Source organism: Triticum aestivum, chromosome 6D (genome assembly GCF_018294505.1).
Source record: "Triticum aestivum cultivar Chinese Spring chromosome 6D, IWGSC CS RefSeq v2.1, whole genome shotgun sequence".
NCBI classification, from domain to species: Eukaryota; Viridiplantae; Streptophyta; class Magnoliopsida; order Poales; family Poaceae; genus Triticum; species Triticum aestivum.
The window spans coordinates 158,857,906-158,875,783 of record NC_057811.1 but is presented as its reverse complement, the minus strand read 5'-3'; the positions used below and the strand labels follow the sequence as shown (position 1 = coordinate 158,875,783).

Sequence of the window (17,878 nt, the reverse complement as noted above, 5' to 3'; positions counted from 1 at the left end):
ATGTGAATCAACTCGTATACGTATTTGTGGATCTTTATCTCTTCATGAGTATTGAAACATGCCAAAAGTAAGGAAACAACTTTTTTGGCTTTGTTAAAAATTGCACAAGATATTAGTATGCTGAGAAAACAACAAGAATGAAGTACTATATAAAAAGCTTCAAACGAATGTTACAGAAAGAGGAGAGATGTTAGGGCATCCATAGTGTTTGATTTTACTGCCTTTATGGCCGCCTCCATGCCTTTAGAGTCCGGCCCCATACATTACAATTGTCTGCCTCTAGGCAAAAATGCCTGGCATCTTCTCCAAGCGAAGAGGCAGCCTCTAAGCTTTTCCTTTGATTAAAATATTCTCACGGGCCTACTTGTTATTAGGATGATCAAGTTCATGCACAGTTTTGATCAGAAGAGACGAGTACAAAATAGAATTATTTAGTTTTTTAAGGGGCACAAAATTATTTAGAGGCGAGTACATGGGCCCCAGCTTAGAGGTTGAGCTGCCTCCAAACCACTGCTGGTGCTCTTATGCTCCTTTTTAGCCCATGATAGCCTACAAGGACTCAACTGTAATTATCTAGCCCAATTTCAGCCCACAGGAGAAGGACAAGATTGTAATTCCATCTTTGCAGAAAGGACCTGCTATTTTTCCCAGTCTAGGGTGCGCGTGAGCACGAGCCCAAATCGGTGCCCAAACCCTAGCCGCACGGCCAGATCGTCGGCGTCTCCCGTAGCCCCACCCCACCCCACCCGCCGTCTTCCCCTCTCGACGCGGCCTCGCTTCTCACGTGCCGGTTCGGTAACCCTAGCGCGGCGCCGGCGGCCGGCGTGCGGGGCAGCAGGCTTCGGCGCCGGGTGGGCCGTTGGGGCAAGCTGCAGTTGCGAGGTGCGTGTCGGCGTCAAGTTCAAGCGAGCAGTGGGGCAGTGTCAGGCGGAGCGGCAGCATCAGTGAAGCTCAAGTTCAAGCTAAAGGTTTGATAACAGGATCGACTGACTGATTCTTCCATTCCGAGTCTTTTATTCTCTTTATTATCCTCGGGTGATCTTTACAGCAATGTGGATCTCTCCACCGACCAAGGGCGAGGTAGCCAAAGTAACGATTGTATAATTCCAGGGATTTTGTGTTTTAAAACGGCCCCTGGGATCATAAGGTCGCAGGGTCGCAGCCAATAGTGTTGTGGTGGCTCATGAGCTTCAAGATACTCCAGTGTTTTAACATATGTCTTTTTTTATCAGATATTCACGTGGTAGGAATTCCTTTCATAAAAAGTTCATTGCTTTGTGCTCCCGGAGTCTGTAATAAGTAGACTGGCTCAGTGGTATTTGGCACCCTGCTTCTCAGCGTTGCAGCCGCTTGTGGATGGTGGTTTTTTTTTTCTTTCCTTGTTTTTAGCTTGGAGTTCATGCTGGTGACATTTCTCCTTCGGGTTGAGATGTGCTGGGCGTGTTGCTTCCTAGAGTCTCTAGTCCGTCTCGGTAGCTTGTGAACCTTGGGTTTCTTTAATGGAAATCGGAAGGGGGAGACCCTTCTTTTATAAACAAAAGGTTCATTGCTTCATGTATGTTTAATAAGGCCCCTAAATTTCTGTCCTGGTTCATGTGAATTTTAAATTGTACTACATGATACGGCAATGTGGTTTTACTAATGGTGAATTATTAATCCATTCCACCCCACCCAGATGATTGCAGTTGTGCAAAGTACTGAACCATCGGATACTTGGTATGTCTGTGTCAACCAAAAGTAATTTGTAAAAAGCTCAGGGCTGAAGAGAATAAAATATGTTTCCTTACCAGTCATAGGCTCGCATATTGTGAGGCAGGAGAATGCTGGTACCATGCATGGGAAACATTTAATAGATTAGAGATTATACCTAAGCCCTTCAAGCATCATTAGTTTACTATTTGCAGCCAAGTCCAAGTTGATCGAAACTAACTAGGGACTGCATATCTGAAAAAGTTAAATTTGTGGGAGGGTCCTGTATTGGTAAAGTGCTATATCGTACTTGTGAAGCACTCGATAATTGAATTTGCTCTTAATTATTAACCAACCGAACTGTAATACAATTAATTAGGATAAACTGTCTTACAGGCAGCCCCAGTGCTCCAGCCTGGACTGTGTCCAAATCATAGTTACCATGTAGGATTTTATCTGACGTGGAGGGGCAATTAAAGGAGAGAGAAAGGGAGATTGTATCCTCAACACGGTGCAACTCTTTTCGGCGAACCCGAGGCATAATAATAGCCATCTTGATCCGGTGTGCCCTATTCTCTCACCCGCAAGCCTTTCTGCTCCATGACTCCGCCACCATTTGCTCCTCGGGGTCGCCTTGCTTGTGGCCACCACTAGTAGCCGATGTTTTCCCTTTGGCCCAAGATGCGGCGTCGCCTCCCCTCCGCCCCAAGCCGCTGCAGTCACATCGTCGTCCCGAGCGACCATCGTCTTGCATCTCGTCACCCAAGCTGCCACCGTGCGGCCACCAGTTTTGCCGCTTGCCTGCTCGAGTAGCTCCTTGCAGACGACGCTCGATCCCGGGAACAAGCCGTAGGCACTGCCATCCAGGACATTCTCTGGCCGCAACCCTCCTTTACGCACTCCTTCAGATATCTAAGCTCGGCGGTTGTTGGAGCCGGGCTCCTTCACTGGCCGACACCTGGAGCTCCTTGTCAATCAGTGGCGCTACAGGCAGTGGCGGAGCTTCTTTGAAGCAAAACTGGGCTGTGGCCCGCCCAGTTTTGCTGCAAAATAGTGGGCCTAAGAGGAAAACTGGGCCTAAGAGGAAAAAAACTTGGGCTCTGCTCTAGTTTGGCCTGTCCAGCCCTTGACTGTAGCTTTGCCGCTGCCTGCAGTGGCGTTTAGGGCTGCGCAGGTAGCCCCATTTTGGGCGACAAGCTGGTCATCGACGCGCTCCTTGCCGATCTCACTGAAATCAATTTGGACCTCATCTCTCACCATGAGTGTGCATACGACTAGTTACATCCATTGCTCTTCTTGGAATAGAAGCAGAGTGGAGTCATTTGTGGACCATCGGTTCATTTGTTCAATTGATTTTGCAGATTCTCTGTTTGGTATCAGCAATCATGAATTTGCAGAAGCTCCTTTTAGAATTTAGATATTTTAGTGCGCACAGTTGTATGGTTTGGAAAGGTGTGTTACAAATGCTTAATGCTTTCTCTGAAATGTGGGCAGATGGTTCCGTGAAATCTAACAAGATCTATCTGAGTGATTCCATATTTTTAAGAGAATCATGTTTGAATGATATTTTTGGAAAACCATATCGGGCGTTTCAGTTGTCAATTTGTTCTAGAGCTGTAGATGAATAAGCATCGTGAGAGCGTGCAATTTTCAGTTAATTTTTCTTGTTATGGTTACTTGCGTAATTGGGCAACTCATTTTTTAGTAATTAGGCTCGACGTGTGGCTGGTTCACACCAAACAGACCACAAAGTTGAGATGATAATATTAATCACAAACCAAGTTAAATAGATGTAACATTCAAGATGCAAACCACTCTAGTAGTTGTATCTAAGCACCTATTGAAAGTATGAGATACAGCTTTAGATTCCTCAACCTGGGATGTACATTAGTTCACTGTTGTTTGATCATCTGTTTGTGGTTGTAACTCAAGCTCTGCCTTTTCAATGGAAAGAAACGCAAATGTCTCTTTGCGTTTTCTCGAAAAAAACTTTAGATTCCTGGGACTGCCCTAAAGCTAATAGCCCTAAAGATTGATTATTTTCTTATTTGTCTTGAGTGTTCAAACAATATGGAAGTTTGTCAAACTCACTCAAATCAATGCTCGATTTTCTATGCCATGCAGACTATTTTTCTATTATTTTTAGTTGGCTCTTTTGATAACCTGCTATTTCTGTCTCTTATTTTTCTTAACAATTTGCTTGGTGCAGCGGTAAAGCTGTTGCCTTGTGATCATGAGGTCACGGGTTCGAGTCCTGGAAACAGCCTCTTGCAGAGATGCAGGGAAAGGCTGCGTACAAAAGACCCAAAGTGGTCGGATACTTCCTTGGACCCTGCGCAAGCGGGAGCTACGTGCACCGGGCTGCCCCTTTTATTTTTCTTAACAATCTACAATTGGAGTTTGATGAGCAAGTTTATCACTGAGCAATATTCAGCACGACTATTTCTTGAACTTGAAGCCTTTTCTTTTAACGGGTTAAATACATACCAACTGAGCAAAAAGGAAAATTGAAACTGCCATAATTGGCTCCCAGTGTAGGCTGCCTTTGGCATCGAGGTGGATTATGATGATCCGACATTCCTAACTAGCTCTTGCATAATTTTTCATTTGGCTATCATACCTTTTTCTGTTCTTGTGGCTATTTTCCCACATCAGATTTTAAAATGAGTTAAGCATGATTCAGCAACCACAAACAGATCCTTATTAAGTGTAAATCTTATGAATTTTGCAGATCATCTCAGGGATCTTTGGATTGGCTATATCATCTTAAGCCATGGGGAGCAGACAAATTGTCGCTGTTCTTCAACTAGGTGGAGTATTCACAACTGATGATGATGGGCATATGACCTATTCTGGCGGAGAGGCACATGCGATGCTTGTGAAAAGTGGTTGGACTTTTAAAGCGTTTAAACATGAGATATCTTCAACACTCAATAACCTCAAGCTTGATTCCTATGCATTCAAATACTTCCTTCCGAAAAATAATAAGACTTTGATTTCAATTTCCAATGACAAAGACCTTAAGCGCATGGTTGAATTCCATGCGGACTCGGAGACAACAGACATCTACGTCATTAAGAAGGTTGACAACAGGTAACCTTCTGACTGATACTAAATATCCCTCTTAAGCTTATTCTAAAAGTGACATGAGATATATTTACAGGGTAAAGAGCTCTGTAGCAGACTCCAGTGCTCCTGCAGATTCTGCTATAGTAGGGACTACTCCAGATGGATCTAAGCGGCAAAAGATATGTGCAAGTTGGGAGAACACAATCACTGGAGTTGGCCAAGTATTTGAGGGTCCAAAGGAATTTCGTGATGCGTTGCACAAGTATGCCATTGCACATAGGTTTCATTACAGATTTGTCAAGAATGACTCTTCTCGTGTTACTGTGGAATGTACCGATGAAGGATGTCCCTGGCGCATACATGCTTCCAAATCTTCTGCAAATCAGGAGTTCATGATCAAGAAAGTGGTTGGGAGCCATACATGTGAATCAGAGACTGTCAAAAGTAATCGTCTAGCTTCTCAAAAATGGGTTGCTAGTGTTATCAAGGAAAAATTACGTGACAGTCCAAACTACAGGCCAAGAGATATTGCAAATGATCTCCAGCGTGAATATGGACTAAGCCTGAACTATTCTCAAGCTTGGCGAGGCAAATTAATAGCTCGAAAAGAACTTTACAGTCCACATGAAGAGGCATGTAATCAGTTACCTTGGTTTCGTGATAGAATTTTCGCAACAAACCCTGGGAGTATGGCAACAGTAGAGGCATTGGAAGGTTCAAAGTTCCGCTTCTTTGTTGCATTCCATGCCTCCCTTCATGGTTTTGAGAATGGTTGCAGGCCTCTTCTCTTTCTTGACGTGATAACTGTGAAACCAAATAAGCATTGGAAACTATTAGGTGCTACTTCTGTTGATGGTGAAGGTGATGTGTTCCCCGTTGCATTATCTGTAGTGGATGACGAGAGTCAAGAAAATTGGCATTGGTTTCTTGAACAGCTACAGGCATCGTTGCCTATGCCTGGAGACATAACATTCATATCAAATGGCAGAAGTGGTCTGTGGGATGATGTTTCTCTAATATTTCCAGATAGTTATCATGGATACAATGTCAACTTTTTCATTGAAGAATTTAAAACAAAATTGGATGACAGCTGGAGTGAAGAAGTAAAAGATATAATGGTCGAGCATCTTAAGGATGCCATATATTCGTGCAGAGTTGATGAATTCAATCATTATCTCGATCTCATCAAAGCTGAGTCTGATAAGCTTGCTGAATGGCTTTTGGAGACTAAACCTGAGCGGTGGTCAGATGCGTTATTCAAAGGGTCACGTCTTGGCCAATACACATGCAATATTTCCGAGACAATTGCGGAGTGGATCCCCAACAGATATGAGCTCCCGGTAGTGCAGCTGCTTGATACAATCAGATGCAACCTGATGGAGATGATCTATACACGCAGGGAATCTTCCAATACATGGTCAGAAGTATTAACACCATCAGCGAATCAGAAACTTCAGGAAGAGATGAACAAAGCTCTTTCACTCAGTGTTGTTTGCTCAACTGAAAATGATGGTAACAATAATGTGTTTGAAGTATGTGATGGTTCGGTCTATACGGTCAACATTGATACATGGGAGTGCACCTGCAGAAAGTGGCATGTGTCTGGGATTCCTTGCTGTCATGCCATCGCTGTGTTTGAGCAAACTGATCAGAATCCAGTGGAGTACTGTTCCAAGTATTTCAGAAGAGATTACTACCGCATGACTTACGCCATGTCAATCAACCCGATACCTGATGTCATTGTACCTCCTGCATCAACTGACGTAACGCAGAGCATGGGATTGCAACCATGCCCCATACTAGCTCGCCGCCAAGTGGGCCGACCAAAGGAAAAGCCAGCTGATCCTCGTATTGCAATTAAAAGGGCGGTGCGCTGCAGCAGGTGCAAGGGCTATGGGCACAACAAAGCAACTTGCAAAGTCCCTCTCACAACATAAGTTGTACTTGCTGTTATCAGTTCCCAGAATGTACATTATGTTGATAGTTGCTTTCCTTCTCCTTAATGAACTCTAGTGGTACCTTTATGTGAAAATTTTCATCGTTCATCTGACAATGTGCAGAACATTACCTTGTCTGTGTGGATCATAGCCCGAAATGTGTTGTACTGCTGCTGTGCGTTATCATTGAATATTTAGAAACATTTCCTAGTAGGCGGCATGGGGAAAGATTTTGAAGGTTGTGTGAACTGAATAACAGATGCACACTGTTATATTGTTCCCCCAGGCCGGGCCTGATTTACATGGTTGTTTTTGCCACCAAAAAGCTGTTCGGTACGTTTCCTTTTGGTGACCTGATGCAAATCATTCTCTTCTCACAAGAGGGGTGGGTTTTGACCAGTAATTCAAGTTATATACTCTCTCCGCCCATAATATAAGACCGTTTTACACTAGTGACGGAGGGAGTAATATCTTGGGATTCATATGTGAAATATATCTATAGCAGGAGGCAGTTTGTGTAGCACTAACTTCACCACAGTATAAACTAAACTGGTTCTTCAAGAATTATCCCTTCTATGCAAAAATCGTCATCTGTTGTGGAATTCGGTTCAGTCTTTCACTGGGCCGATTTTTTTACTCTCCAACAATAGCTCAAGCGGAAAACCGTCAAGTCATACGTGCAGAAGTTTTCTTGGCGGTGAATTTCAGGAAGAGATATTTTCTCCAAAATATACAAATATTGTGGAACAGGGAAAATGTTACTGCGCAAAGTTTATCCGTTGTAGTGGGAACTACTCAAGATGTAGAAGAGGACTCAAGCAGGTTTGGTCATCTTTCTCTGATGTGTTCTTAGAACCCACTACCCTCCCTCCTAAAAGACCATGTGCATCATTGGATTCACCTCACGATAGTCAACCAGCGAATCAAAGGCCTTGCACACCACGGGATGAAATTGCAGCCATAATCAAGGAGTTACTCTAGAATGGTACTATACAACCTAGTTCATGGGAAGTTGTGGCAGCGGCGATGGCTATGGTTGGGTGGAAAGCTAACTGTCATCATCATCCACTAGGTAACAAACCATGTTTTATATGCGGCCATTTGCTTGAAACTACTACGGAGTATAATCCAACAAACAGCTGAACTAGGGCTGAGCACGCCAACAAACAGCTGCTAAAGGTTAGCGATGGCAATGTGGATTATGTGATCATATGAGAAAATTGATGGATGGCAACGCTGTCAACAATGTGGATTATGTGATCTAGAGAGAATATCTGAAACTTGATGGATGGCAACGCTCAGGTAGATGGCCACTGGACGGATCAAATGCAGTTTTTCAGACAGTAGAAATCACATTATGGACTGAAAGGATTTATTGGTTGAGTGTATGTCAACTAACAAGATCACAACTTCTGGATTAGAAACTTCATCTACAACTGATAAAATTGAAAAGTGCATCCGACTCCAGTACCATCACAATATAAAATTGGACCAAACTTTCCTACAGCTACCTACATGTTCAACAACTACACACGCCAAGTCCAAAGTAATTGATCAAATGCATTTTTTTTTCAAAAAGTAGAAATCACATTATGGACTGAAAATGATTTATTGGTTGAGTATATTTCAACTTACAAGACCACAACTTCTGGATTAGAAACTTAATCTACAACTGACAAAATTGGAAAGTGCATCCGATTCCAGTACCATAGCAATATAAAATCCGACCAAACTTTATCATACATGCTACCAATACAGCGACAACATTCCAAATGATGATGCACGACGAGTTCAATCTTCTCAAAAGATACTGGAAATTTAAAAAACAGCAATTATGATAGAAAGTGTGGCAACAAACTACATCCCCATAGATTGCTATGCTGTCTTCGCCATGTAGATGTAGTCAAGTCCATGAGTGGAGAGAGACCTGAACCAGAATATGTAATGAGATTAATGGTCAAAAGATATATCAACTAACCTATAAAAGACAGATATGCCAAGCAAAATCAACTTTGCTGGATGATTCAAGTTCCAAAAATAGTGTAACAATATCAAGGAGAGCTATGAAGGAAACAACTCATCAATTGGAATTTCATTTCTGTCAATTTGGCAGGATGGCAGAAATTATAAAATGACACATCGAGAGCATATAGAATGCATCGCCCTTTGCTAAACTTGAAATGAAAAAAGCCTTATAAGAGTATGAGAGCATTTGTAGTTGAATGATCATGAATGCCACGAACACGAGTGTTTAAATGTCCAGAGAATTTGGGAACGATTCTTCTTATACACTTGATAAATATGTCAATACCATGCAAATCCACAAAGTGATAAGAAAAGAACAAGTTTACAAATTTGAATCAAGGCACTAGTTGATCAACTAAATATTCATTAAACATGCAGGAAACATGCAACGGTGTAGATTGTAACAATATTATAATGCTTGAACCTAATGAACCACCGAGTAGTGAAACAAACATTTTAGAAATCAAATCAAATTTATCTAATACCCGAGGGGATACTCAAAACACTCCCCCACGCCTAGCAGGTACAATGTACTTCACGCTTCCCTGATGATCCTCTCTCTTGGCCAAACCAGCACCCTCTCCTCTCTTGGCCAAACCAGCACCCTCTCCTCCCTTGGCCAAACCAGCATCCTCTCGTCCCTTGACCAAAGCAGCAGGCATTCTTGCACCATCCAATTTTGCCTGAATAGGAGAATCACCAGGGCACTGAAAGCAAACAATAACAGTTCAGTAACATTACTAACAAATACCAACCACACAAGATATAACATTACCTCGTATATATATCTTATCTTAGCCTCCTCCTTCGCCAACATAGCCTTCTCAAACTCCAATCAATCCTGCTTATTCCGGATGTATACAGGTACATCCGGTTGCAAGAAAGGAATATGATTGATACCACGACATTGAATGACCGGGGTAGAGTGGCCACCTTTGTATTTATCAGCATGAACAGGGTGCTTCAAATCATACTCCCCGTACTTCGTACAACCTGAGCATCCGCCTTAGGCAAAACAAAGACATGTAGACAGTCACTACACATTTAGATATATAAAAATGTAGTAAAGCTAAGGGCCAGTGATGAGATGAAGGGCAACCAAAAGGCTAACCAAATTAATGTGACCTAAAACTCTATAAAGAACTTAATCTAAGGTAAAAGGAATACCATTGATTTGTCATTTAATTACCAAATAACTAGCCAGGAGAAAGAAAATATGTGTAGACGATATTAAAAGTAGCTTAGATATTAAAACTGTAGTAAAGCTCAAGGAAAGTGGATGAGATGAACAGAAACATGACACAAGGGGCAACCAAACAGGTCGGCCAAATAAATGTGACCCCAAATTGAGCAGAACATATCTAAGGTGGAAGAAATATCATTGATTTGTCATTTAATTACCAAAAAAAACCAACCAAGCAAAATAAAAGCATGTGCAGAAAGTGACTACATATGGCTGCGAATGAACTAGCTTAGACATTAGAACTATAGTAAAGCTCAAGGACAATGGATGAGATGAAGGGAAACATGACACAAGGGGCAAATAAACAAATGTGACCCCAAACCGTATAAACAGATACAACTGTTACGGTGATTGGCGATTTTACAGGCCGTCCATCCACTGCGATCAAACGGTGGAGAAACTAGAGTTACAAGGAGTTACGAGACTAAAATTACAAATAGTGATGGGACCATTACAAAACTAGGGTGGGGCTAGTCATTTTCTAAAAGGGTAGTTCCGTCCAATTTTAGTCAAGGCCAAATCCTGTTCACACCCTCTTGTGTGGCCCGACACATTTGGGTCGCTCCTCCACTGTTCCCGTAGAAAACTTGTTCGAGCCTTATCAGTTCGAAGCAGCAGGGTAGGATAGGGCGGAGCCGCCGGTGTCCCCGGCGGTGGCGGTGGCAGCGGCAAAGGGGGTCGGCGAGGATGGCCGCTGGGGCGAGGAGGCGGAGCCGATGACCCCGGCGGTGGCGGCGGCAGAGGGGGTTGGCGATGATGGCCGATGCGGCGAGGAGGCGGAGCCGATGACCCCGGCGGCGGCGGAGGGGTCCCAGGGGCTCGAGGACCAACGTCTGATGCAGCCGTGGTTCCTCGCCGTCAAGAGCTAGATCGAGCGCACGGCGGTGTAGCTGTCCAGAGGAAGAGGAAGAACATCCTGCGCCGGTTCGGCCGTGGCGTCACGGAGGAGACGGAGAGAAAGGGCACCGGTGCGTGAAGGTCCAGGAGGTCGCCGCCTCGTCGTGCAGCGCGCGATGGTGGACCGATGGGCGTCCAAGAGGCACTTGACCTTACCGGATCACGCTGCTGCTGGCGTAATCCAGGCTGGATCTGTGGAGAGCCCGGCGTAGCACCGTCTACAGATCCATATCTCTTACAGTCTTACGCTACCTTATTCCTTGTATAAGTTCACGGCTTCCATTGCTCTTCAGTTCTGATTACTAGTTGGAAAGTGGAAAAGTATCTGATGAAGCACATGAGCTTTCCACAGTGGCCATGTAACTAAATTTTAAATGTTGCTTAGTTATGCTTAATGGAGCAGGTGGGCAACCGAAAATTCGGCGGCGTGGACGGGCTCGCCTACTCACGGAATCGCGAGGCGTTGCTTCGCGCTGGGATGCTGGACGCATGCTGTATTTCAAGACATGTACAGCCGCTTATTTAATGTGTATAACGGATGGAAGAAGCCGACGTTTGTACAAGGCGTGACGACGGGACGTGACGGCGTTCTGGTTCTCTGCCAGTGCCGATAACGCCGAAGTGGATGGAAGTCCGCTGGGTCGGCCCACCAACTAAATATAACTAACCATGCAAAAAAAAAAACTAAATTTAACTCCACCTCTCTCCGTCAAGGCTGCACAGTCTCTCCAAAGCAATTTGGCGTAGCTTCCTGGCTCAGACCAGTTGTCGCCGTCGGCGGAGCTACGAGTTTGCTGATCGTAGTCGCCTCAATGATTGTCACCATGTTTCACCTGTATATGGGGAACCTGATGGAAAGCAAATTTGCAAGAAGGCAACATTGAAAACCAACTGAATTTTTGCTTTCAACTGCAATTAGACCAAATTGGCTTGCGATTAAAAAATACTGAAACCTCTGGGAACATGCACACCCCAAATGATATGTCACTGAATTTTCACAGATTATGATAAACATGCATACAAACCAGACATACTGAAGACAAGAGCACACAATGCTTGTTAACAGCTATTATTAGACTTAACACAATGTTCCGGCAAACAGCCAAGGAGCCGTCAACAACACACAAATAAAAATGCTGAATGATTAGGTGACCCGCACATCTCCTTTTTAAGTAGCATTTTCAACAACATGCAGCACAACCGTTTCACCACTTAGCTTCTTTTCTTTCCTTTTGAGGAAGATCACCTCTCTGTGGACAGTTGGTGCTCTTGTAATCTGGCTCACGACATATACTACAAAGCGAGTGCGCTTACTTGTACCGCACCAGTCCGCAGCTTGTGCATTTGCTGCCTTTTTGTACTTTTTGCTATTTGCACCGCGATCATCATATGTAGGCTTGTCCCTGCTGTTGGTTGGTCGAACTGCCTTACGTTTTCGTTCTGGAGCCTTTTTAGACCCACGAAATTACCAATTGCACTACCTTCGGTGTCGCTTGCACATCCGCTGGGAGGTGCACACATTGCGGTCAGCTCTTTATTCTTCCCCTTGTTTGACTGAATTCTGTCTTCCAACCCCATTCCATCCTGCACAGTGGGTATAAGTGTCATCTTATCCACTGCTTTCTTCAGGAGATCCATTGCACACTCATATGCACTTGTGTTTGCATCTCCCAGTCTTATAACTTCAAGGGCATGGGTCTATAGGTTTGAGCATCCGAATGTTATTGAGTTCACTGAAATTTTATCCTTCTGAAGATGAGCCAGGTGCTCTGGCAGTACAACTCTTGTGTCCTTTGTCCAATGTTTCCCAATGTGCTTTACTGGTATCTGGTCTATACCGGGGAAATCAAGGACCTGCATTACAGAAAGGTTGGTATGGTCAATTTTGTTGTTCAAAAAATGGGACTTTGAAACAAAAAACTTGATCATCACACTTAGTATTGTTACCATAACCGTGTGGTAGAACAGCAATCATGTGTGCTCCAAAACATGCGAGTTCCTTGACCTGCTCAACAACTTCAACTTTGTACACAACCCTGTACCACTTGTCATGTTTCTCTGGATGGTACCGTCAGAAAAAATAGGTTTTGAGTACTGCCCTGCTTCATACAGGACCTCGCCAAATTTCTCAAACATCGCTCAAGTGTATATATCGCTAGCGTGTAACTCTAGTGGTGTGTTCATTTTCATTACTGGGGAGGTCTGCATCTATAGGATGCATTAATAATATGTTACACGGCAGGCTCTAAGGTTACAAAGACATGTGTGTCCACAAAAACTTGCCATTTTTGAACACCTATCTTCATAATTCTCAGTTGCCTCCCTATTAAAAAGAGCCTGCCATCAGCTACTGAGCTAAGAAGCAGCATGAACTTCTATATACATAATTCACAGGTCAAAGTATGCTAGACAATAAGATAGGAGAGCCAACCATCAGCTATTGAGCGAAGAAGCAACATGAACTTCTATATACATAGAAATAAGACCAAAGGAAATATACACTGACATTTGACAGCAACTATGTATATCTTGCTATCAGATTCACAGGAAGGGATAAGCTACCTTAGCAGCAAACTAAAGCAATAAGTATTCTAACCAGATTCCAGAATGTCTTATGATGCCTTCAGGATTGGCCAGGAACTAAGTGGCGCAGAACACAGCGCAGCTGGGCGGGCGGTCCATCCAAGTTCAAGGAGCAGTTTTTGCCACCGCTGATGGGGCAGTTCCTGGAGGAGGCGAGGGAAGGAGTCCTCGGCGCGGCCACGTCGGTTGATGACACCGTATTCTCTGACGGTTGCAGACGGGAGTTGTTAGTAAGAAAAGTGAAACACAATTAGATTAGGGCTGATACAAGTACCATTTCTGACTAATCTTTGCACTGTACAACTACAGGGAAGACAGTGTAAAACATTATTCCTACTAAGTGAACCACTAAAAATTCTTTAAAGAACAGAGAAAAAACCTATGAAATTCTCATTAAAAGCATGAGCCAACTAAAGACGCCAAATAAACTGGCACAAAAATCACAACACTAATTTTCTATCTTTTGAGGGAATACACTCTACCAAGGAGTTGAGCATGGAAACTTGAGTGGCAATCAGTCATTACTGAAAACTGAAGAATAATTATGTAAAAGAAATAAGAGACAAAACATGAAGGTGATGGGTCATGTCGGGAATCTATTTCCATCATTTGCACATTAGGATAGATAATTTGCAAACATTATGCAGCCTCTTACTTTTTCCTTCACATAATGAATGTAAAACCATTCAAAAAAGTATCAAGTAAAAGAGGAGAAAATCCAGATAAAGAATCATGCATATATTGAGAATCATACATAATTACCACTGTGCAAAATCATAAAAAAAGTATAGTACTTGCTACTTGTTGGAAGCCAAACAGAGTTGAGAGCAGAGACACATACAACAGAAATCTAATAAGAGTAATAGACTGGAAAACCTGAACAAACTGATCTAGAGAAAGAATCATGCATATATTGAAAATCGTACATAATTACCACTATGCAAAATCAGAAGAAAAAAAATGTATACTTCTTACTACTTATTGGAAGCGAAACAAAGTAGAGAGCAGAGATACATACAACAGAAACCTAATAAGAACAATAGACTTCAAAACCTGAACAATCTGATCAGCTAATAGTAAATTCAAGATGCTAGAACATAAAGGATCACTCTCAGATTGTGCAGAAGTTTCTAGACATATCATATACACAAAGAGCATAATATGTTTTTGTATGAATATGAACATCCAAGAGAAAATTAAGAAATCTTGCAGACATTAGGAACTTGTTTCAGCATGAAACAGCTGGTGTATTGTTATGGTTTAGTACACATTTTATGTCAGACTACTCAAAATTAAGGGATAAATGAACGAATAATAAATACATCGAGAGCATCATATAAGCCATGTACCTCTACGTCTAGCCCGGGGCTTGAGGATCATCTTTGCCCGTTGATTCCTCATAGTTCAGCGCCGACAAACTCAGCCCCTCGCAAGTGTTGTTTAGGTCTACTTGGACTGTCAGCGCCGCATCGCCTACATCACCAATGGTGGACTAGGCGGTTGTGCACACCAGAGTTCGGGTGGGTTCAGCGTCGAGCATGGACTCGCCGCCGCCAAGATCCGGCAGGGGGAACCTATGGCAAAGAAGGGAGCAGAGTATGAAGTTCACGCGGCGAGTCACAGCGGGCAGCAGTACGATGCACGAGACGGAGATATGGAAGGTACCTGTCAACAGGATCCGACAGAAACTCGAAGCCATCGCCCCCCGCCTCCGCCGTCGCCATGGCTGCCTCTTGCGGTCGTCCAAGGGATACTTTTTTTTCTATACTACTATACACGCGTTAGGTGGGGTGGGGGTGGAGCCGCGGTGCCATATATGCTTATCGATTGCAAACTCACCGTTTTGTGTGACGGGATAGAACGTCCCCAATCGTTCTGCACCAGTTCTCCCATCCTGTTGCTGTCAAAAAAAAAAAGTTCTCCCATCCTGTACCGTGGGAACATGTGGACGGAGTGCCGTGACGGCATCGTCACATCAAACGACGCCCTCAAAGTATACCACTGTTCCAGGTTACACATGCTGCTCCTGCCATCTACGCTCGCATTCAATGCCCAGTCCAACATGTCTTTATTCGATTGGTACAAGTGGCGGGAGCAGGCGAGCTCGTCCGCTACATCGCCGCTCTCGGTGGGCAACTCCCTTTTGTCTAAGATTTTGCAAGTCTGTGATATCTGTATTATGTAAAACAGGTCATGACTGATTCTACAGTTGCTGATTTGATTTTATTTTATTTTTGCTTCCAATGCTTTGTTAGATTGATAAGGGCCGGAGCTTCAATGACGAATCTACTATTCAGCACACAGCCCAACTCGACAGTCACTAGCCATGTTAATAGGCACTCAGGGGCATGCTCGCCTCGGCAGTCATCAAGGTGGCAACCATTTCAGGCGAGATCAAGCTGCATAGGAATATGAGAAACAATCCGATCTGGAGAACATGAAGATGACGCTGGAGTCGGTGGACGTTGTGCTCCGCGACGCTGAGAGGGAGTCTATCAAGCATAAGTCCATGCTTCTGTGGCTGAAGCAACTTAAGGATGCCGCGAACGACATCTCTCGCATGCTTGAAAATTTAGTGAACATAGCTTAACAAAATCTGAATATAACTGAACATACATTTCAGAGCGTTGTATTGAATTTAGTTCGACATAGTCTGGAATGCAGCAAATAATTTTGTCGTCAGGATACTAAATGTGAAAATGAATCACACAAATAGTTTTAAAATCACCTAGAATCTGCAGGTGCAGAACCATGCAAACTAAATCAGGATTCCCAGATGCACTACGTAAGGTGGCCGGCTGCTCAAATACAGATTTGCAGCAGTTTGATTCCACGCGGGCGGGGGGGGGGGGGGGGGGGGGGGGGGTAGGGGGGACAGTTACCTGTCCGCGGATTGCTCGCCGGCGTTGATGGCCATCGCCGGCTGCTTGACGGAGGGAGGCGCTACAGTGGGGGGGGGGGGCTTCGGCTGGCCGGTGCGCCGCAGCGGATCCCCGGAACCCTGGTGGCAGGAGCAGGTCGAAACCAGGGAGGTGGCCGCTGGTGCTTGCCCTTGATCGGGGCCGCCGCGGGATCTCTCGATCGGAACGGCGAAAAGGGCGGCGGCGGCTATGCGACGAGAAACACAACAATGTGCGTGGGGGACGGGGGAGCTTATTCTCCTGAACTTTACTATTCTACCCTTTTGACAAAAAAATAATTCTTAACTAATTTCCCAGATCTGACGGTCAGGAAAAATTGGAGGTGGAGTTACATGAAATTACGAGATGTAACTCACCAATCACCCTAAAAGAGCTCATAAACAGAACTTAATCTAAGGTGGAAAAAATACCATTGTCAATAGGTTTAACCATACAGAAACAATTGAGCATGTATTCTTCATTTTCGCCTTCTATTCGTGTGATTTCACCAAATAACAGATTGTCGACGCCACTGTGAAAAACCATCATCTCCTTTGGTTTTTGCAGTCAAATTGATATGATAGAATTTGTTAATAAGGCCGCCCTCCTCCTCGTAAATTTGTCGGGAGCACACAACATTATCAAGTTCATATGCAAGATCCTAAAAAGGAGGCATGGATTGTATCAGCAATTAGTACATGAACAGAAGACCAATACAAGCCTGGTAATAGGACAAAGAGTGAGGGCGGGAGGAGGGAGAGAGATCAAACCCCCAAAAGATGGTGATCTTCATTGTATTTATCCAGTAAAGCTTGAACCAATAGGTTCATATTCCTACGCCCGGGATTGCCTTGGGACGACTTCTTCCTTGTGCCATCAGGCCAGTAAAGGCGATGTCGCACTGCAACCTCCACCGGCGATAGCCCATCTCTGCACCTGGTTGAGGTTAGAACACACTACATGTTAGTAGATTGTAATTTCTGAAATGCAGAAATCCATGGCAAAGTTGAGAAAAAACACATTATTGGAGAGCGCAGGCCATCAAGATGGCTTTTGATAGCCTTTTCAGCTTCCTCCAAGCTCCGGAATGGCCCCCCAGACGAGGATACGTGTGGTAAGAACCCCCAGATCTATTTTGATGAAAAACTGTATATGCCAACCAGGAGGTTTACGAGCCGAGATGAGTGGAGACGAGTGTGTTGACGTTGGTGAGACATCATGAGTTACCACCTCTGCCTGCTTGGAGGATGAGGAAGGGTAGTCACACCTGAAGTGGAACATGGTCAGAAGGTTAGTAGACAACAAATTTTAATATTTGGAGATGAATAATTCATATAATTTAAAGGTCGGGAATATATGTTCTTTGCAGATGCCACATGCACGTCCGAAGTGGAGCACAAGGTTGATGAGTTGAAGAACAACTAGAGAAAGAAAAAAATGTTTATTCTTTATATATATACTAACCAACTAGATATATATATATACGAGAACCCTGTTGGAAATATGCCCTAGAGGCAATAATAAAATGGTTATTA

At 43.8% G+C, this 17,878-nt stretch overlaps 1 protein-coding gene and 2 long non-coding RNA genes across 3 annotated transcripts; 1 reads left to right on the top strand and 2 right to left on the bottom strand.

Annotated features, from left to right (window-relative positions):
* The first annotated feature begins 654 nt into the window (after nt 1-654).
* LOC123144281 (uncharacterized) lies at nt 655-6,980 on the top strand. The gene is made up of 3 exons (XM_044563361.1): nt 655-968; nt 4,421-4,782; nt 4,853-6,980. The coding sequence occupies exons 2-3, from the start codon at nt 4,463-4,465 to the stop codon at nt 6,693-6,695; spliced, it is 2,163 nt and encodes a 720-aa protein (XP_044419296.1). The 5' UTR covers nt 655-968; nt 4,421-4,462; the 3' UTR covers nt 6,696-6,980.
* Nucleotides 6,981-9,495: 2,515 nt separating this feature from the next.
* On the bottom strand, nt 9,496-17,469 carry LOC123144280 (uncharacterized). Its single transcript, XR_006471358.1, has 4 exons — nt 17,364-17,469; nt 17,114-17,279; nt 16,775-17,004; nt 9,496-9,725 (listed from the first exon to the last, which is right to left on the bottom strand). It is a non-coding gene; the product is annotated as an uncharacterized lncRNA (long non-coding RNA).
* LOC123144279 (uncharacterized) lies at nt 11,838-15,307 on the bottom strand. Its single transcript, XR_006471357.1, has 4 exons — nt 15,109-15,307; nt 14,793-15,017; nt 12,808-13,647; nt 11,838-12,714 (listed from the first exon to the last, which is right to left on the bottom strand). It is a non-coding gene; the product is annotated as an uncharacterized lncRNA (long non-coding RNA).
* Nucleotides 17,470-17,878: the final 409 nt, after the last annotated feature.